The sequence below is a fragment of the Cyprinodon tularosa genome, unplaced genomic scaffold (assembly GCF_016077235.1).
Source record: "Cyprinodon tularosa strain WSP-4 unplaced genomic scaffold, ASM1607723v1 ctg16, whole genome shotgun sequence".
Lineage (NCBI taxonomy): Eukaryota > Metazoa > Chordata > Actinopteri > Cyprinodontiformes > Cyprinodontidae > Cyprinodon > Cyprinodon tularosa.
Genome location: NW_024038437.1, coordinates 711,619 through 734,489, shown reverse-complemented (window position 1 = coordinate 734,489; position 22,871 = coordinate 711,619). Strand labels below are relative to the sequence as shown.

Genomic DNA, 22,871 nt, shown 5'->3' with positions numbered 1-22,871 from the left:
ACTTGGAAGCTGAGGCTAGTAGTTATTCCTTAGACCAAAGCTCACACTTACACTCTAAAAACTTTTACACTCTAAAAGTTCTAAAAAAATTCTCCAAAGCACAATATTTTAGGCTATCCTATAGCTGCTTCCTGGCTGGTAGTTTCTCAAGAAATCAAGTAAAGTTTTAAAAAAATGGAAGCTGTAAACCAACCTACTTTAAAAACATAGTAAGCATTGGAAAATAGTTTTTTTGGTTTTGGGTTTTAGGAAACACCCTAATTACATATTTGACAATCTAAAGTGTTTTTTTTTCCTATTAAGGTACAGAATGTTGTCATTCACAGAGGGCCTGGGAGGATATTTTAGAAATGATAAAACATTACTTTAAAAGCTACAGGAAACTACATACCAAAACAAATGGCTTTAATACAGCTGCTAGACATGCCACATGCAGCGGGTATAATAAGCAGTGCTGCTCAGATACAAGGACCAAATATTTTCTATATTTTACCTGTTTTATTTGTTGTTTCTGCTTTTAAAAATATATTTGATAAAAACTGAAAGTCACCTGTTTTTTTTTTTTGACAGAGAGCAATTCACACTCTGACTACTTGGTGGCATATAGCATATTAATGAGCATTTTCAGCCAGAATTTCCACTTAAAGAGGGTCCTTTCTTGATTAGGAAACCCTTCATCTTGTTGACTTGTGATCACCTCATTTGGTGAAGGTTTCCCCTGATATCAAAGCTTTGACTGGAATGGGGCAGAGCATGGATTTAGACTCTAGAACATGAAAACAGTGAGGAGAACCCATCTGTGCAAGACAAAAGCCTCTAAATCCAACTTGGGACATTCAATTACGGACAAGCGGATGTGCATTCAGGTCCATGCAGTGCAGAAGGAAGTTGTCACACCTTTATTTTCACTGAAGAGAAAAAAAAAAATCATGTGTTTGATTTGGATTATCCCATCATCTTTGTGGAATTAGATATTAATTAAAAGTAATGACAATAAATGTGCAGTATTTTTAAAAAATCCGCAAAGACCAGCCAGAAATGCACTTTAAAGCCCATCACAGACTCAATGCATGAGTAGGGAAATATTTTTAATATTTATAATTTTTTTATTTAATATTTATAATTTTTCTAATTTTAAAAAAATTGCCCTCTTTTTGTTAATAAGGTAAGATGCTCCGTTCGGAATAAATCAAATTTTGGGGTGTGCTTCGGTGCCGCATTGGTTAGCGCGCATGACCCAAGGACGGAGGCCTTAGTCTTCGATGGGGCTGACCCAGGATCGAATCTGACCTATGGTCCTTTCCTGTCAGCCGACTGTAAAAACAAAAAAAGTGCGACTAGTGCCGTTAAAACCTAAAAAATTAGGTTATTCAAATATTTTACTATCTATCTAACTATCTACCTCAGAGGACATCATGCCTCTAAACACCTGTGCAGTTGTAGTTGCAGACTTTGAGACTTTTTCTCTCCTCTCAGGCCTTTGCACCAATGTCATTTCAACTTGAGGAGGGCAAATTTTCAGCAAAATCTCTAGAGCTTTCACTATGCATCTGTAAAAAAAAAAAAAAAGAAAGAAAGAAAAGGTGATAGGTCAAAATAGATTAAAACAGAATTTCTTTAAAATTTGTAATCAAAATGACAGTGAAAAATGAAAGTGCAACTTCTAAGCGGTACGCATCGCTGTGCTTGCACTCGGGTGCTGACTGGGATAGAAGGCAATTTGCTTTCATATTTAGGGGGAGGAGTAGTCGCAAATGTAATGAGAGTTAAACATGTCTTTCCAGTCAGAGTAATGATGAAATAACATAAAAAGCTAGCATACTATAGCAATTTGATTGAATGTTATTTTAGAGATTTTAACATTTCCTAATTTTCAAATCAATAACATTATCAACCTGTTAATTACATCCTATGTAATTTCATAGATTTTTCTCTAGATTTAGTCTACAAAGCTCCAATGTTTTTTTTTAAGTTATGTACTACTGTATTGTACATATCCTCATTTTGCATGCCTTTACATGTCATTCAATGTTGCAAATGAGTGATGCTGATTATAGTTTAGGTTCTTCTAAAGTCCATAAAAATAAATTATATGTTCAATGACAAATACATTCTTTTGCTCTGAATTTTTTCTCTATGATAATTGCCAAGATACACTATATTGCCAAAAGTATTTGCTCACCTGCCTTGACTCACATATGAGCTTAAGTGACATCCCGTTCCTAATCCATAGGGTTCAATATGACGTCGGTCCACCCTTTGCAGCTAGAACAGCTTCAACTCTTCTGGGAAGGCTGTCCACAAGGTTTAGGAGTGTGTTTATGGGAATTTTTGACCATTCTTCCAGAAGCGCATTTGTGAGGTCGCACACTGATGTTGGACGAGAAGGCCTGGCTCTCAGTCTCCGCTCTAATTCATCCCAAAGGTGTTCTATCGGGTTGAGGTCAGGACTCTGTGCAGGCCAGTCAAGTTCATCCACACCAGACTCTGTCATCCATGTCTTTATGGACCTTGCTTTGTGCACTGGTGCACAGTCATGTTGGAAGAGGAAGGGGCCAGCTCCAAACTGTTCCCACAAAGTTGGGAGCATGGAATTGTCCAAAATGTCTTGGTATGCTGAAGCATTCAGAGTTCCTTTCACTGGAACTAAGGGGCCAAGCCCAGCTCCTGAAAAACAACCCCACACCATAATCCCCCCTCCACCAAACTTTACACTTGGCACAATGCAGTCAGACAAGTACCGTTCTCCTGGCAACCGCCAAACCCAGACCCGTCCATCAGATTGCCAGATGGAGAAGCGCGATTCGTCACTCCAGAGAACGCGTCTCCACTGCTCTAGAGTCCAGTGGCGGCGTGCTTTACACCACCGCATCCGACGCTTTGCATTGCACTTGGTGATGTATGGCTTGGATGCAGCTGCTCGACCATGGAAACCCATTCCATGAAGCCCTCTGCGCACTGTTCTTGAGCTAATCTGAAGGCCACATGAAGTTTGGAGGTCTGTAGTGATTGACTCTGCAGAAAGTTGGCGACCTCTTCGCACTATGCGCGTCAGCATCCGCTGACCCCGCTCCGTCAGTTTACGTGGCCTACCACTTCGTGGCTGAGTTGCTGTCGTTCCCAAACACTTCCATTTTCTTATAATACAGCTGACAGTTGACTGTGGAATATTTAGGAGCGAGGAAATTTCACGACTGGATTTGTTGCACAGGTGGCATCCTATCACAGTTCCACGCTGGAATTCACTGAGCTCCTGAGAGCGACCCATTCTTTCACAAATGTTTGTAAAAACAGTCTGCATGCCTAGGTGCTTGAATTTATACACCTGTGGCCATGGAAGTGATTGGAACACCTGATTCCAATAATTTGGATGGGTGAGCAAATACTTTTGGCAATATAGTGTATGTCGGTGAGTTGTCATCATGTAATGTCAGTTAAACTAAAAAGTGTTTTCTAAATGTTTTTTCTTTTCCTTTGTTCTCAATAACAAGGCAAGGGAGAAGATAAGGAATATCCAACTATTGGGGCACGAATGATCAGATTAGAAGATAAGGTAGGCATGACACAGTATCTGTGTGTTTGGACTGATTAGATTAATTTATGTGTTCAGAGGACACAGCATATATGGTACAACAGCAGAACTGTTTTTACTGATATCTTTTCTGTGTCATCGGATGAGGAGGTGTTGTGAAATATTTTCATGACTCAACTTGTGCAGAACATGCAATGTTTACCATTGTCTGTCATGTGTTTTTGTTTACTGGGTAACGGTGCTTCTTTTCTGTTTCATGGAAATCCCTGCCAAGAAGTTGCTGCTGTAGAAATGTAATGTTTTTTTGTTTCTTTGTTTCTTTCTGCAAAAAAAGTTATCAGAGCAAAACTGAAGCTAAAAAGTGAACTATCTATTCAATGAGGCATAACCAAAACATTCAGCTGTTTTACAGGAAGGCTGTACTCTTTAAGCTAGATTGCGATATTAACACTTTATGAAGTTATCTTTAAGTTAGATGATACCTGCTCTGTATTAAAACTGAAAATACTACTGAGATACAGCATTGGAAGGTGGTTATTGGTTCGATAATATTAGACTAGATTAGGTACACATTTTTAATAAATAAACCCAGTGATGAAGTGTACAAATGTCCTGGATCAAATCAAGTTCAACCACCTAAGAAGACGGATTCATTCCTATTTGGATTGAAGCAAGTCCTCTAATCAATATATCTAATGTGCCCGGTATTAAAACAGGAATTTGGGTTGTGTCAGTCAACCCTTGTGTCTTGATATGAAATGCAGTATACACCTTAGGGCTTATACAGCCAGTTAGAATACATTATTCTTCCTTCTAAACAGCAGGCATAAGGCTTTATATAATTTATATAATCAATGATTTTTTTTATGACACATTACAGTGACAATTCAACCAGATACTGGAGTCAGATTGGTTTAAATTTTTGTATCTAAGCAAAATCATTTGATTGCATCGACTCATTTACTCTTCAGAAATTCCTCACACCATGCATGCTTGTAGCGAAAGTGGAGATGAAAACCCTACTTTAACAGGAAGAAATCTCCAGCAGAACCAGGCTAGGTGTAAGCGGCCATCTGCAAAGGCCAACTGGGGTTCAAAGAGACAGAAGCTGACATACAGAAAGAAGCAGAGATACAAAATCAAGCAGCTCTATAGATGGCTCTGTCCAGGAAACCCACAGCCAGGCAGCTCAGAGCCACCTATCATATATGTTCGTTCATGCGATAACTCTTGAAAACAACATGGCAGTGATGGATGAAAACAGATTAGATACATCCCTATCTCCACCATGGCTCTAGTGCTCATCATCGTGAATTAAATGTAAAAAATATTCTCCTCCAAATAATCCAAATATGCGGAGCCATTATGCTCCAACCACTCTTCCAATCTTCTTCTCAGTCCAAGGCAGTACGGTCCAGTTGCAGATCACATGACTCATTTTATGCAAAAAAGTGTTGCAGTTTTGTGAAATATAAAAAATTTAAATTAAAAAAGCCACCTCATTAAGGCATTAAAAATTTTGATTGAAAAACGTGAGTTTTTTTCAGTATTGCAGTGTTTCTCTATAGCAAATTTATTTTCATAATAACAATAGGCGCAATTTGATGGTTAATGGAAATTAAGCGAGTAACATCACCAAGCATGGAGTAGATGAGCTTGACTGGCCTGCACAAAGTCCTGACCCAAACCCAACAGAACACCTTTGGGATGAAGTAGAGATGCGACTCAGAGCCAGAGAATGTGGTTCTCAAAGAATGGCAGTTTCCAAAACACGTTTCTAACGTTGTACACTGCCTTCCCAGGAAATGTTAAGCTAGTAAAAATGCAAAGGTTTGACCATCATCCTACAGAACATAATTAATTAATGAAGGGATGTCAATTATGTCTTCCTGGCTGTGTGTTTCCTGGACGGGCCGCCTTTTACAGCTGCTTTTTGTGTCTCTGCTTCTGTCTCTTTGAACCCCAGTCGGCCTCGGCAGATGGCCGCTCACACTAAGCCTGGTTCTCCTGGAGGTTTCTTCCAGTTAAAAGGGAGTTTTTCCTCTCCACGGTCACTATAAGCATGCTTAGTGTGAAGGATTGCATTTGAGTCAATGAGTCGATGCAATCAAATGGTTTTCTTTAAATAGAGGACTTTGAATCAATTTGACTGTATGATCTGGTGAACTGTAAAGTGCCTTGAGATGACATGTGTTGTGAATTGGCGCTATATAAATAAACTGAATTGAATTAAAATAGAATTAAATACGTATTCAAGTAAAGGCAGGTTAGTGAGTACCTTTGGCTAAATAATATACTGTACCTGAGACCAAAAGTGCCACAAACGCAAATATTGCATCATCAAAAGAAAGATTGTTTAAATTCTTTGTGGATATAATGATGTTTTGAAACAGATGTTAGTTTTAATTTGTTTATGTTTTCGCCTGAACTTGTTTTGAATTGAATGCTCAACCTTATATGTGGTTGGTCTTAGATAAAAACAAATTCTATACAATAGAACAATGCATTCTGCAGTGATTCATTCCCCATTCAGGTCAGCCACCTCAGGATTTCCCTCACTTTCCCAAGTATTTACCTTACTGTCTCTATGCGCTCATCACAACGGCTGTTTGCATGCGTTAGTCATTTTCAGACCTCTTTGTTTTGGAGAAAGGAGTAATGATCTAGAACCAATGTGCATTAAAAGCCTGAAGACCTCCCTCAGACTTGGTCATGGCCCACTGGCTATGGCCTTCATGTTATATTCACGGTCTCCTGATTGTGAATGTAAACCTGTATTTAGAAGTGTGTTTGCTACCAAGGATGACGTCCCTCCTGTTTCACCTCTTTTATCCTCCCCGTGTATCCAGACTGCATGGAAATAAAATGAGAATAATTTAGAAACAAATCAGTAGACTTTTAAAAACGGAGTTTATTTCTGATCAATGCTGCATTTGTGTTGGTACCTCAACCAGTTTCACAGGTGTAACAGTAAGACAGCTGCAAGAATGTGTGTCATCCATAAATCCGTCATAATTACTGTTTTTCTCTCTTCAGTGCCCACCCACTGTCCGTCTTTCATTTCTACTTGTGTGAATATCCCGTTTTGATGGTCATATAAGGCAGCACACCTGTTACAGGGGAGCTTCCTTTCCCCCCTTGGGCAGCAGGTGTACGAACCTGTTGACCCATGTTTCCATAAGCACAGTGAGAAAGGAGTGGACAAAACATGTATGTTGTCATTTACTGATGGATAGACTAGATTTAAAACTACAAGCATAGCTTTTTTAGCCATTAGCATCTTATTTCACTAGACTGAACAGCCCCCCTATATCATCTTGATTGATTTGTCCTCACTAAAAGTACATAATAGACATCACTCTACTGTGACAAACAAGTGGAACATTGACACATGCTAGTTTCGAGACTTACATTAATATTCTCACATCAGATGCATGCTGAACTGCTTATAACATGAAACCAATTTATTGACAGTATCAAAACTAAACTTGTATTTTAAAGCTTGGTAGCCAAGTCGGAGATAAGTGATACAAAATTAAGATGGAGGTGTGAGTAGTGAGTTATCAATAAGTTAACGACGGAAAATAATTCATTTTTCTGAATCTATGTAATGTAAATTTGAATGGCCAAAAGTTTTTGCAATGTCACTTCTTTTATAGAAAAAGAATAAACTGTCACAGAGAGTTTTAGTTTATTTGATTTGAAAGAGATTTAAGGATTAATTGGATTCTGCAAAAACCAAGATTTTTTTCAAGCTGTAATTTTTAGATTAAATGCCCCCTTTCAGATATTAAGTATATTGTTGTTAGTGTTATTATTTACCAGAGAACTCTTATCGAGAAACATTACCAGAAAGCTCTAGGTACTGTGTGTAATGTTACCTTAACAACTATTATTTTTTTGTACTCTACAGTAACTCAGAACGGATGAGATTAACCATTGACACAAAGGATAATTATTTACTCAGATGGTTTAGAACTACAGTAACCCTCGCCACTGGTTACACAAACTAAAAGATGTTCATTAGACATCAGTTCTAGATCTTGAGTCAATATAAATGTTAACAAAAGGAAATAGAGTTTTGTTCCTCTCGGTGTTCTGGAGATAATGGTGTTTCAAAGGACTGCTCAGAATAACAGATCATTTTGTGCTGAAATGCTTAAATCCTTCTTTTGCTATGATGTTGGTTTCTGCAGCTTGATATCAAGTACTGTTTGCCTAAACAGTTAAGAAGAAACATTTCATAATGTAGACTTTATATTATACTTTAGTTTTGTAAGTTCAACAAATAAGTTGCAGTAAAATAAGCAACAATTGTAGTAAAACTTTTCCGTCCAACTGTCCCTCCAGTGCTTTAGTGTTTTCCACTTTTAGCAGACTAACAGACAGTGACTGAAGCTGTTTCTCTGCTCTGTGTATTTGACAAGCCAATTCATTAACAGGCAGAAAGAACAAACTGAATCATGGAGAGGTGTAGGTTAGTTTATATGGACTCTGAAAACCCACAGCTGTTAGTAAAAAGGACAATAGGGTCCCTGTGAGCCCTTTAAAATGAGTGTTCACATTGTTAGTCAGGCTTTAGAGGCTAAGTGGGAATGCAGTGGAGAAAATTGTTTTTAAAGTTTTTACATATTTTAGAATCTTTTAAAAGCATTATGATAGTAGTTACATCTGCCTAACTTAGGTTTCAGACCTTACACATCTGTCCATTACTTACATTAGCTGTTGCTTAAAGTAACTTTTTCTTTAAATTGGCTTAATGAAACACAGATGCATTAAGGCAGGGGTTTTCAAAGTTTTCCAGGCCAAGGACCCCCAAACTGATGGTGAAATGGAGCGGGGACCCCCTAATTATAAATATTGTATGAAATTGTGTTATATCAAACCAGTCCTATAGTCACTCTATTACAGATGGAGTAATGTAATGAAAGTAATTTCGCCCTGGGATTATTAAAGTATTTCTGATTCTGATAGGACAGGTGTTGTGAATGAAATGGTGCCCAGATTAAAGGAGCTCCTGTGTGTCGCTGAATGTGTGCATTGATGCATTGATGAAAGACATATTCTGCCTCCATTTATCTGTTTACTACAGTCTGTTGAATTCATGTTAATGTGGATTTAAAGACATTTCAATTAGTGGAATATAAAAAAAAGTCTAATAAACCAAAACTTTTGCGACCCCCATTTAGTACCTCCATGGACCCCCTAGGGGTCGTGGACCCCCTGTTGAAGACCTCCGCATTAAGGTAAAAAAAAACTACTGATGGTGTCTAAGTAACTTTTTATTAGTAGAGCTTCAGATGGATGGCTCATTGCTACTTTATACAGTTGCTGTTTTTTATTCTAGAAAAACACAGATTTCGTCCCGTTTATTTTTTAGCTTTATTAACGTAGGCACTACTATTAGTCCATTCAGACCAGAGATGGGGACACCGAGTTTGTGACTCGTACTCGAGTCGCACTTAAGTCGCATATTTAATGACCTCAGACTCGACTTAGACTTGCATTTGAAGGACTTCAGACTCAACCGAGACTCGCGATTTCCGACTTATGAACAATATTTTATTTCTTAAGTGTTTTTTGTTTTACTAACTTGACTGATCGGCGCTCGCCTTACCCGCACACAGCAGAGGTTAAAAAAAAAAAAAAACGGCAGAGGGGCTGTCAAACAGTCATGTATATATATATATATATATATATATATATATATATATATATATATATATATATATATATATATATATATATATATATATATATATATATATATATATATAATTTATCGACAATCAGATTCTCAGTGATGATTTATTTTGAAAAATATAAAAAATTGTGGTATTCTCTCCCAATTACATCAGTCGGTGCATCTGTGCCTCTTGACACAGGTTAATTCAGTTCAAGACTCATCCTATCTGGACATAAGGAGCACACTTTGTCTGTCATTTTCTCCGATTACGCCTAGATGTAACCGGCTTGTTGTTTTATTTTTATGCTGTTTGTATTTGATTTTATGCCAGTCGTATCATTTTACTTGATCGTATTTACATATCATTGATCTCATTAATAGAGTTATAATCGTATCATGAGTATTTAAAAAAACAAACAAAAAAAAAAACATAAAGGTTAAAAAAAAAATCTAAATAAAAAAATTAATAAGATTCTAGTTTGTTCCTTGTGGTTATTAAATTATTTCGGCTTTGAGAGAATTTTGTTCAGTGTTGTAATGTTACAGGCATCCACTAGAAGAAGCAACTAATCAAGGCAGAGGCTAACTGGTATTACTTAGAGAAGTAATGCCATAGTAGAGGCATGACGAAGAAGAAACATGAATCGATTCAGAGTCCAGTCTGGCATTATATTGTGGTTTTGTTTGTAAATGTAAACACCCCAAGAACTCCTTAGGTTATCACCTAGATAGCGTCTATTTAACAACAGAAATCTCCCTGCCGGATTATGCTAAAAACAGAGTTAATCACATTTTCTCTCAACTTCATTAAAACAAAGTGAAAAATGTCTGACAGCAGGTCAGAGCGACATCCTGTCTTTTAGTGGTAATTTTAGATCTCTGTACAATGGTAATCAAGACAGTGTTTCACATATATCAGCTTTTTTAACATATTAACCTGTTTTTTTATTTTCTAAATATATCTTGTTTAGTAATGGATAAAAAAACAAACATGTTTTTGTTGATGTTGTATTTTATTCAGTTAGTATTTAATTCAATGGGCAACAAGTTCAAATATAATAATGTACTACTTTTATTTCGTTCTTCATTACTCGATCAATAAGATCAATCAACTTAAGATTAAAATCATTTCCTACTTCCTTCACTTTATATTATTGAGAATCAGTGATAGTGTTTTCTGTCAGACCAAAGCTGTGGTTGTGATTTAGCACAAATTTGCTCTTTCATGTAATGTTTTGCTTTATTTTTAGAAACTGTTTCATAGGCCACAATTTTCAGAACGCAATACTTTAAACCATTTAAGTAAATTAAAGGACAATGATAGTAGTCAAAAATCAACAGCAAGGCTAAATGGAGAAAACATGACTGGAGTGATTCATTTCTAGATAGATTTAGATTAATTGGAAATGTAATTCATTTGAGAATAATTTGATTATAACTACTATGGTATAATGAAAGCATGTTACATCATTAATCTCCATCTTTTATCCCTTGTGTGCACCAGAATCTCCTGCAGTGATACTTTTGTTATGTATGACTTCACATTCTTTATATAGCTCCCCAGCTTTCTTAGTTACACCATCCTCTCTGTGTTGCTCATAGACGTAAATCCAATCACTCACCAAGCAAAACCTTAGTGTCACAGTTGATTCACTTTTGAATAGGATTTCTCCCAGAGGTCCAAAGAATTATTCATAAACTGTGAACTGATGTCTATGTGGGCACAAGACGTGTTCCCATGCCTGTCTCAGCGCTCTCTCCTGGTCAGCCGCCAGCTTTTTTCTTTTTTTTTTTTCCCTTGAGGATAGCCCCTTTCCACTCCCTCTGCTCGATAACCCTGCAGGTTTACCGTCATCCTAATGCTCCAACTGAGTAAGATAGCATAACTTCCCTGTCAAAGTATTGTCTGCAAAACAATTCTAGATGAATTTATCTTGTATGGGCTGATAGGGGTTAAGGCGTTCTGTCTTCTGTACTGGGTTGGACATTGATTTATCACTCACAGACAAAGACCCGTAACGATTTGGACACATACACTCACACCCACATGAGCACGGAGTTGATTAATCACCAGTGTGTCTAACCCCATACTCTTGAGATTGAATTCTCTAAGAGTAACTTGGAAACAAAGATGGATGGCACTCTGTGACAGTGTGTTATCTTTCTGTCAGGCACACTCGATGAAAAATACCCAAATGACAAGCTCAAACAGTGGCCTGGACTTCAGCATGGCCTTTCAAGGGGGAGAGAGAGAAAGTTGCCTGAGAGCAGAATTAGTTCACGGTTTGGGCTGAATATCAAGTTCAAGTGAAATGTTGTGAAAATAATTAGCAACTTTTTTTTTTAGATCTAGTTCAAACTGCCTGGAAATGTGTCACACTGTCTGTGATTAACAAAGAGTTTGGATGTAAAGATTATGTCGGGAATAGCCACGCATTCTGGGTTGCTGCTCTGTCTTGTAGGGGAAAGCAGATAAAAGAGCTTACCGAAAGCTTATTGTTCAATTTCACAGATTGCTATTGTTTAAAATTGAGATACTATTTGTAAACTTTTTGGCGGTAGAACTGACTAAGAGAAACATAGACATGAACATTACGCTTCTAAGATTACATTTATTCACTATTGATGTACAAGCTAGCAATAGTTTTGCAGCACAGGCAGCAGCAACATGAAGTTAGAAAATAGCCTTGAAAAAAAGTAAATTTAATTTGTCGTGGTTTGGTGTTTGGCTTATTGTCTTTTGTTATTGCTTGTTCGGGTGATGTTGCACAGAAAAACAGATATAAAAACGAACATAAACGTCACATTACACAGAGTATCACTCTAGCATAACTCTCTAAACTGATTAAATTGGGAAACTGTCAATGTTGAAATACGAGAGGCTTACTGGTGTTTATTAAATCCAAATATGACATGCATCCATCTTCTCCCAATTATTCAATCAGGGTCCTGGTGGGGACGGTGCCTATGTCCAGCAGTCTATGGGTGAGAGGTGGTACACCATGGACAGGTCGCCAGTCTGTCACAGGGCAGCTCAGAGACAGACAAAGATGTACAGCCATGCACACACACCTTAGGACAATTTAGAGAAGCCACTTAACCTAACAGTCATTTTTTGGACTGTGGGAGGAAGCCGGAGTACCCAAGGGAGAAAAACCACACATGCATGGGGAGAACATGCAAACTCCATGCAGAAAGACACCTGGCATGGAGTCGAACCCAGAACCTTCTTGCTCAAAGGCAAAATTGCTACTAATTGCACCACTGTGCAGCCCACAAATATAGCATATTACATTAAAGATGATGAAACCAAAAAAATTATAAAAAGAGTGAAAATGCTATGAAATAATAAGCTTTAAAAATGACTGATGACTATTCTAATTGAATGATCACTTTTTCCTCTTGTCTGAGTCCCATGAGAATAACCTTCCCTGCTGGCTGCTGTCAGGCTAATGTTTTAGTGCCATGCAGCCTCAAGCAGCCAACTTCACGGTCTGTCACTACCCGAACCTGAAGCACCATCCGTACTATCAGCTCATTTGTGCATCCTTAACCAGATATACAGGGGTAATGTAATTATGGTACTAAAATTACTTATTTTTGTCTGTAACTCACTAAAGAATGCTAATACACATCTTTAAAAAATGTTTTATGACTTTGACAGTTTTGATGCTTTTTAACTTTTCTCCGTTAAAATGCTTACGTGACGTCATCGGACATGCTCAGAGCAGTCCGTAAAATTTGATTAAACCATATATATCTGCATTTTATGGGGCGACAGTGGCGTTGGATGTAGGAGTTTGCCCTGAAATCGAAGGGTTGACGGTTCAAGCCCCGACTCTGACTTTCAGTGTCGTGTCCTTGGGCACAATGTAGCTTGCCACCATCAGTGTGTGAGTGTGTGCGTGAATGGGTGAATGAATGTAGTGTAAAGTGCTTTGGTCAAGTCTCCTAACTTGAATAAAGGCGCTATATAAGTACATGCCATTTACCATTTTAGTTGTTTCTTTCTTTAGATGATGAACTAAAAAAATAAAAAAGACCTTCTTTAATCTCACACTGGAGAAATTTACCTCTGCATCTAACCCACCCCCTTGGGGAGCAGTAGGCTGACATTGTGTGGGGAACGGCACAAGGGTCTTGCTTAGGGACCCACAGTGCAGGCTGTGGGGGTCGAACCGGGTACTTGCAACCCTCTCAGAGCACAAGCACACTGCTCTTACCACTAGGCCAACACTACCCTAAAACTATAACATACGGATAACACCAATGGCGTAACAACACAACAATAGGCCCCTAAGCATCATTATCTGGGTGGGCCCCATATGAAGGAGAACACTTGATAAAGGTTCAGGATTGGGCGACAGTTCCATAAATCGGCCAAGAAGATACAATTATACAATTCTTAGTATATGATCACACATCATACACGGAAAAATATTGACTGCACACCTTGAATGGAACTATCGGTGACAGTGCACCACCACAGGTTGCACACATCCCAAGTTCCAAAAACTGATTTCATGGAGATGCTTATCGAAGTATAAGTAGTTCCAAGTTGTAGAGTAAAAAATAAAATACTCAAATACATTGTTCTTTTAAGATGTGTATTGCCGTTTAAAACATATTATATAAGTGAATTTTTTACCAATCATCTAATGAACTATACACAGTTATTAACCTAGTAATTAAAAGTACCACTGTCTGCTTTGCTATTGGTGTCGTGTTTAAACAGCTCACCATCATGTTGAAATCTGGCATGTGTTGAATACGGGCCAGTGCGGTCAGTCACTTCAGTATCAGGTGGGTTTAAGAGGAATTTTGCGCACAACTACATCTGCAAAGAGACGTCCTAGTCCATAATTGCGTAGGGGACCCACCAGGTGTCAGTGATGGGGCCCCTAAGAGGTCATGGCCCATAAGCAACTGCTGTCTCTGCTTACAGATATTTACACTATTGGATAACACAAAAGAGAATCCCGTTTCTGGTACAGATCGGGCACAGACAAGTGATAAAGAAATAAATTTTCTCAGGAAATACATTTTTAACTTTTACCACATTATGGTTTACTACATTTACTATTTTTGGAGAGGGAAAAATGTAATTTAAGTATTTTTTACTAAATAAAATCGAGGGTGACCCGGGATGTATAGCTCGTTGCACCTGCGCAAATGAGCTGATGGTACGGATCGTTTAGTGACAGACCACATGAGAGCATTAACCTTACTGAGGAAAAAACATTTTCTGGGTTGTCCAATCAGGGCCCTGCTTTCTTGCTGGTTGCTTCAATGTATGGTGGTTTATGTTTCTCCTGCTCCTCCAGAGTGGAAGGGAGATTGAGTCCAATGCTGACTCAGCTAACTATGCACAGCATCATAAAATTAAGTACATTTTAGCAACCATGTAATGCAGTGTATTGACTACATTTATCTGTCTAACAATGCATATTTTACCAACTATTTTATAAAATTTTCAGGGGAGGTTTAGCCTTCCCTGAAAATCGCCACTGGTGTTTTATACGCATAACATTATTTGGACATTTCTTACTTGCAATTTAGACTGTTTTTTTTTTTTTTTTTTTTTTTTTTTTATCTGCATTGTAAGTGTGTTTATATATTTCAATATATATATAGTAAAATATATTGTTAATATTTGCATTTTTTTTTATTTTGGATTTGGAACTAAATCACTCTTGTAGTTTCTGCTGTACTTGCTGCCCCCTTCTTCAGTTTCCTCTCACATTACAGTAGGAGTGCAAGAACCTTGTAGACTTGTGGGAAAGGTTCATGGAGAATCCATGGAGATCCATGTTTGGACCCCGAGTTCGTTCTACTGGAGGGCCCCCTACAGTGCACCATGGGGGACATGGTCAAATGCATTCAATTACATTTAAAATGTATGTTTATTTGTTTAGTTTTATAAGTGCTATACATAGGTGTTTGAGTGTAAGACCATAAAGAGCTTTTATAAAAACATGCAGTACTTTGCCCTCTAGGCCAGCACAGGCGGGTATCTGCTCAAGACATTGTTCATTATTTATGTTTCTTTAAGTACACTGCACTGACTATAGATCACTCTCTCTATGAAGTTAACTTCACCCTGCTATATTAGGAGAATTACGCTGCTGTGTATATGTCACACTTATATCATGTGAATTAGCATGAGGCATACACAGAAGAATCCAAACTCTGACCTTAATAGCATCTCAATTAGGTAAGTATGTTGTAAATTACTGCAAGGCCAAATACTGCAAATACTTGAGGGCCGACATAGAGAGTTGTGTTTGTTAGGAGTCTGTAAGGCGTTTAGGGCCCCTCGTCTCTGAACGCACGGCTCTGAGGGGGGCAGTGTGTGTGTGTGTGTGTGTATGTGTGTGTGTGTTTAGACTGGTTCGTTATAGCGCCAGTGCAGTACTTTTGAGACAAGGGCCTGGTGTTGTAAGCACAGGCACATACACGCACATTTAAACATTAGACATATAAAGATTTACAACTGTGTGTCCAGGCTCGCATAAATATATTAAAAGCAGTAACAACATTACACACACACATTTGGTTGCCCAACCAGATTCCTTATTATATCCTAAGCTGGTGTAAAAGGAATTAGGTATAAATTTATCTTATAAATCTATTAAGGTGTTTTTTTTTTAGAATTGTGTGACTTGAAATAAGATCTACGTTAAATTTTTTGTGTTATCGTAATAAATCCATAAAGTCACTTTGTCATTAAAAAAGAACTGGTTTGGGTAAAATATAGAGGGTATATATTTTTATATATTGGATACAAATCCAATTAATTACCACGTATTATAGCCATGGCAGTTTACAGATGTGTGGCTTCTCCAGGTCCCGGGATTAAGTATTGTTTTAAGGGTGATTCGATCACTAGTTAATTGCTGAATTTAGGGCTGAACTACAGCTCAACCAAAATGATGGTCATCAGAAACAGCTTGGTTTTATATATCTGAGGCTAAAATCAGTACTACCGGGAACCCAGTCCACAATAGCTGGAGCTCAGTCCTGAGGAACTTTTATCACTGTCTGGCGAGAGTTTTCGGTACCTGCATCATCTTGTGGTATAGCAGCTGCAATGCTACAGACAGGAGAGCTCTGCATAGGACAGTTAAGGCTGCACAGAAGACTGTAGGGATCAGCCGTACCGCTATCTCAGACCTCTACACATCAAGAAGCAGGGGGAGGACACTCTCCGCATCAGGAAGAACCCAAGTCATCCTACACACACACTGCTCCAGCCTTTCCTTTGGAGCAGGCAGGCAGCTGAGGAACATCCAGAGCAAGACCACCAGTCTCCAAAAGTTTCTACCCTGCAGCTGTTATACTGCTGAACCCGAGCTGCACTTAATTCAGCTAAATCTATTTCTTACTTTTCTTAAATAGTAAGCTTATTGAACTGGGACCTGAGTCTTAATATATAAACATGAACTGGTATGATGGTAAAAAAATCCTTGAATCTTTAATGCTCAAATATAGAAACGGCTCAACTCAGATTTCTTGGGTTAATCACTTGGAATTTAGCCATTCAAACTATCATGAAAAGTTAGATATAACTTACAGCAAAAAGATCAGATTAAGGTTGCATTTGCCTGCTGTGTGAAGGTAGCCTAAGAGTAAACATCTGTTTTAAAACTTTGCCACATATTTTCACTTGTTTTTTTTTCTTGAGTTTAACAGGGTCATTGTGCTACAGTAATATGCTTTAATAAACTACTATAGATGACTTTTTGACCTGCTTGAAGATTAACCCTAAATGGAAGACTTACAGCCTCTGAAAAGTTATTGTGAATGTTCCTGCATTTAGTTACATTCATCTCCCTTTCAACTGTGAGGTGCTGTAGAAAAATCTTTCCAGATAATAAAGCTGTCACCACTTTTTTTAACGGTGACAATTGTATGTTTACAATGATACGCCTTGTTAGTTTTATACCAGCAATGTAAACTGCATGTAGACCAAAGTGTTATATGTTTACCAGAGCATCTTCATCCACATGGTTGGTGTGTTCCCTCTTCGCTATCGAAATCTGTAAATAGGATTTCTAGTGGCTTTCTTTCAAAAACTGAAGTGTTTTTCCCAGATTCTCAAAGCAAGCTTTGTCAATGGCATTTTCAAGAAATGCGTTGTTTGTGTAGTAATTATGTAGCTAAAGTAAGCTCTGAATAAGCTCAGACTATAAGGCCATTGATTCAGTAAACCAAACCCATGTCAGAAGTGATTTATCAGGACATTCAGTCCTGCAAATGAACTGGTCTTAAAATAGATTTATTTTTATTTGTGGAGGACTCTAAAATAGAATTTCAGGACCGACTGCATATTTAGTAATGTTTGGTTTCATTCAATATATTCAATCCTCATAATGTATTTGAAATGTTTACCAATGACTCATGACAATATTTATAGATATAAGCCAAACTATAGAGTTATGCCACTTCTTGTGATAAAAGTTTAGTTGGATTAAAAAACTCTGACATTTACCATGCCATAACATGCATAAGTTCCATCCCCCGTTTTTACTAATGACTAGATTTGGCACCCTAGCACAGCTTGCTTATTTTGGAAAGTTAGAAGTAGGTTATCATTACTTGACAAATGAGAAAGATAATTGATTAATGTTCTCAATCACACAGTACAAGAAATTAGAAAGCATTATAAAATCTGTATCTCATAGAGATTTATACAACAGATATCAGCTGCACTAATCATCCATGCTTTGGATTATTTCTGCTCCTTCAGGAGTCATTGTTTCATCACCTGCTATTCTCTCTGATTTTCTGTATGGACATTTCTGTTTGTCCTTCTCTAAATTCCCATTTACTCCTCTTCCCAAAACATCTCCTCCCTGAGAGAACCCTTTAGGCTTTTGTTCAGCGTCTTAATATATATGTGTGTGTGGCCAATAGCGGTTCAGCAAAGAGCTGGACTGACCAGACTGGTCCAAACAAAGACAGGAAACTTGGCAAGGGAAACGCGAACATGTACACATATAGAAAGAGAAATCTTGAAACAGATTATCCATGGTTTGGTTTTACTCGTACTTGCAGAAAGTAAGGATTGACAGAACTACTCTCTGCATGTTTGTGCTTGACATCAAATAGTTGTATGACACAGTAACCAAGCACGTAATTTGTTCTATTTTCATATAATGCTTAAATTATTCTCTTTGAAATTTTTTGTTGTGTTCATTTCTTTGAAATAAATCCCTAAAATCTCTTTTGAAGGGCTGAAAACTGTTAATACAAGCTGCATCTGTGCACACATGTGTTGGCATCGTTATGAAACCAAGGTTTTGGGTAGAAATACTAAAACGGAAGTTTCACAAAATTTAGTCATGTTTTGAAAAAAATGCCTTTAAAAATGCTTTTTAAATATTTCTTTACATTTTCTATGCTAAATGTACTTTATGGACATCGTTATAATTCCATCTGAGTCACTGCTGCTTCTGGAAAAAAAGCCAAGCACAAAAAAGAAACTCAGCACTTTTTTGCAATATGTTAAGGTTTTGCTGGTTTTTAAAACGAGCTGCTCTTAAAACCTCCCAATTACTCATCAAAATCAGCGAGGATAGCTCCTCGCTAGCAACCACAGACAATTCCAACCCCTTAGCAGCCCAAGCAGAGTAAAACTGTACCAAACAAAAATAAAACATACATTTTATGTTATATCTTTCAATAAAGTTAGAATTAATAGTGACATAAATCATATTCATACTGTAACTACATACAATTAACTCATAAGGTTAGGGTAAAAGCCTCAGGAAAAGCAACCGACTCTTCCAGATGTGGAAAAGTTTAGAAGACGGATAATACTTGATACTTAATTTTTAACTATTTTATAACATTTAAAAATGGCCTAGGTGTAAAAGCAGCATTTAAAGTTTACATTCGCAGTTAAATGAAAATATAGATAAACTTGTCCTGTCTTGCCTTGCCTTGCCTTACCTGCATATTCATTTTAAATTTTATTTTGGTATAAATTTTTATAATGATTTTTTCACTTCATTTTTTAAAACCTTTAAAATGTGTATATACTGCTGATCAAACATTTAAGACCAGTTAAAATAAAGCAAACAAACATTTAGCTGAAATAGGCTGTCATTAGCGGAAAAAAATAATAAAGAAATAAGAATAAACAATTTAAAAACCTAAATCATTGCAAGAATGTAAATCTAGTGTAACTGTCAGGTATCCATATTTTCATGGCAAAGGCAGAAAGTTCTCTTTCTTTGAATGACGTCTGGCCAAGGTCTTCTACAGTGTGTTGTTACTGCTGAGTTTGGATAGGCAGCAAAACAGACATTTTTAATTTCTTAAAAGATCGTAAGAGCTTTGGAACAAAACAGTCAAATAGCAGACCTCAAATATTTCACTGACCCAGAGCAAGAGGATCCAATTGGCTCTCTGTCAGGACATGGGACGATAGTTGGCCCAAATTAAGCTTCTCATTGGTCTCAATTACTCTCCCATAACCATAAAACAGCGTTTGCTAGAGAAGGGTTTTATAAACAAAAAATATCCTCACACAGACCCAAATCTGCCTGTTTAGAGTTTACACGAGAGCACCACGCATGGGACATTAAAACACGGAAAGTTTTATTCTCTGAACAAAAAATGTTTCTCCATACTTTCCAATGTAACTGGTATGACAAGAAGATCCCACCTCAGATGTTTTCTCCATGGCCCAGTGCAGGAGCCATCATGATGTGGAGGCATATTTTCACTAAAAGAATAATAGAGCTTCAGGTTGTGCAGAGGCTTAAATAGCAGCTGGCTATTTGGAGATGTTACAGGGCTCATCCCCCCATGGCCATCGTCTCTCTGGATAATGACTTGGTTTTTCAACACAACAGGGCTTCAGTACACAGTTCCTGCCTGACAAAGTACTTCTTCATCTAAATCCAATTGAGAATATTTGGGATTGGATGACAAGGAAAGTTTATAAAAATAGTCACCAGTTTAAGAGAGTCGATTTCCTCCATGAAGTCATCTTCACCACTTAGAACACCATTCCCTCTAGCCTGCTTGAAACAATAGCATCATTCATGCCAAAGCACACTTTAGCTGTGATTAATATGAACAGAGAAAGCACTCTTACTGAGCTCTTGTTACCTCTGCCAAGGAGGTTAGGATTTTATTCATGTTTGTGTGTGTGTTTATTTGTCTGGCCCGCTGTGTACAGGATACCTTGATTTTAATTAAATTTTTACCAAAGGTGCACCTTAGTCCAAGGAACAATCCATTAAATTCTGGTGATGATTCATGTTATAATCCAGATGCAGGACTTTTTTAAAGGATTCTTTTACATTACATGGCAGAAACAAGCACTTCCCCCCTAAACCAGAGAGTGGCAGCAGTGACTACTGAAAGTTTCAGCGTGGGACTAAAAAAGTCCAGAAGTATTAATTATACTGAAAGCAAACACGAAGGAAAAGTGAGCCAGAGTTTTAACTAATGTGTGAGTGAGAATGTGGGGCAAAATTTGCTGCTTGCCGTAGGTCTGTTCTCTCCGGATTCTTTTCTAGTTTGAAAATGTTTCTATGTTAGATTTTTAAAATTTTTTTACATATGCTCCTATACTTTTCATCAGCTTGTAAAGAACCTATTTTAGTTTGTTTGCAGTGAATTGTTTACTCAATTAGATTTTATCCCAATTTCTTCTTTTTGCTCTTGCTCTACTTGTAAACATGTTAGGATCCAACAGCAAAAAATATGATTCCTTGCAAATTTTCAACTGGTCTAAAAAATTTAAATATGGGTGTGTCATATGTTCCTTTTTTTAAATAAGGCTACTTATGAACACATTGAAGTGCTTTAGTAATATTAAGTTATTGATCCCTCTAACCAATGCTTTGAGGTATCAATAACTGTTAAACTGTAAATGTTTTGGTTTTGCTCACCTTGGTTTTCACAGCTACATACATCTTCACATTGTGTGCAGTTCTCATTAAAATCTATGTACCTTAGCGAAGAGAGAACATGTTGAAATAATTCTATTGCAATAAGAGTGTTCTTTATCATTTCGTGTTTAATGATTTACAGCCTGATGGATGCCTAGAGTTGTATTTGATCTTTTCAATGTTGCAACGTAAACATACCAATACCACAAAACCCCTCTGTGGTAACTTAAGGTACTATCTTTGGATGAACTGATCTTTCTCACATCTACCCTTCCAACAGTTGATGTGGTCTTTTAGGCTTTTTGAACCAGCTAGCATGCAACAAGCCGTGCTGCTACAAGCTTGATAGTGCCCCACAAGCGGAGCACTGTTTGTAGTGGAGCCTAGCAGTAAATCATGTTTCTGGCGGTGCGCTGGGGATGCAGCCCCTGGCAGCTCCCAGACGGCCTTTGGCTCTGACTCCCCTCTCTTAGCGCCACTCTCTAATTTCAGAGCCGGGACCTTGCCTACTACTGTGTCTTTACCACATTCCCAGAAACCAGAGACGGACAGTCTGCCTGCATGTCTGGCTGCTTGCTTTCCATCTCTTGGTCTTTGCTTTTCTGTCTTTTTTTAATTTTTGTCTCTCTCTATCAGTCTCTTCTTCTGTCGGTCTCTTCTATGGCATCCAATCCTAGGCTGTCTTTCTGTGGCTCTTGATCTGTCATTTCTAAAGTGTGCCCTTCTTCTTTCCCCTGTCTCTATCTGTTTCTCTGCCTTTAGGATTATAGGACTGTACTCTCACTCACAGTATTTAAATCATCCAGTCCCTTGCCACTGACTCTTTTCATTAGTATTGCTCCCATTTTCTGCCATCATCTCTCTAATTCGTACCATCGGCCAGCTCTTTCGTTGTAAATACCCCTGCTACATTTATATTTTTATTGCTGTACTTTCACAGGGCCCTTAGAGATATTTAAGGTCATATATTTTACTATGTTGGCCAAAAGCCCAAACCGGTTTTAGTTGGATCTCACCACTAATATACTGCTTCATCAACCAGTTCATTATCAACACTGAGGTGTGAGCTTGTTTCAATGGGTTATGAAAGGGTCAGGATTTAGTTCATGAAACAGTAGTCTGTGTTTTATTGGGACTCACATTCTTGCTATTACACAGTGCTAAAAGGCTCTGGTGCCACTTTACTTTTGTGTGTTACTCAATCAGTCTACTGTGTGGAACAATAAAAAACTGCGAACAATGCCTACATGTTTAAATTACCCCTGAGGCCTCAAGTGCAAATGTCACTGCTGTTAAACTGAGCTGGTACCTAAGGGACATGTCATGTACGGTATGTGTTTGCATGGTCTTACATACTGCTGTTTTTACAAGTGCTGGGGATCGCCTTTTTTTACTTACCTAACCCCTGATGGTTAAATTTGTTTAAATAAAAATGATGTCCTTTCAGTTTTATTAGTAAACATTATGATAAAATGTGATTACTAACCCCAGAGCACTTTTTATGGAAAAAAAAGATAATTACTGGGGGGAAAAACTTTACCATTAAGGTTCAAGAGTACAGGAGTAAAAAAAGTATGATTAAAAAAATACTTATATTGACTAGATAGGGACTAAAATGATTGGCATTGAAGACATGCCTGGTTGTCACGTTGCATCTAAAGCAAATTAGAAACAGTGAAGCCTCTTTACACCGTTTGAGCGGTCCTAATTATAAGATTATTTAGCAGAGATAAACAGCAGATTC

At 37.6% G+C, this 22,871-nt stretch overlaps 1 protein-coding gene across 1 annotated transcript in view; it reads left to right on the top strand.

The window, feature by feature from the left end:
- kcnq1.2 (potassium voltage-gated channel, KQT-like subfamily, member 1.2) overlaps positions 1-22,871 on the top strand; it is a 312,827-nt gene that overhangs the window by 210,051 nt on the left and 79,905 nt on the right. Inside the window, exon 19 of the mRNA XM_038280410.1 lies at positions 3,492-3,553. Within this exon, the coding sequence (XP_038136338.1) occupies positions 3,492-3,553 (62 nt within the window). The remainder of the gene's footprint in view (positions 1-3,491; positions 3,554-22,871) is intronic.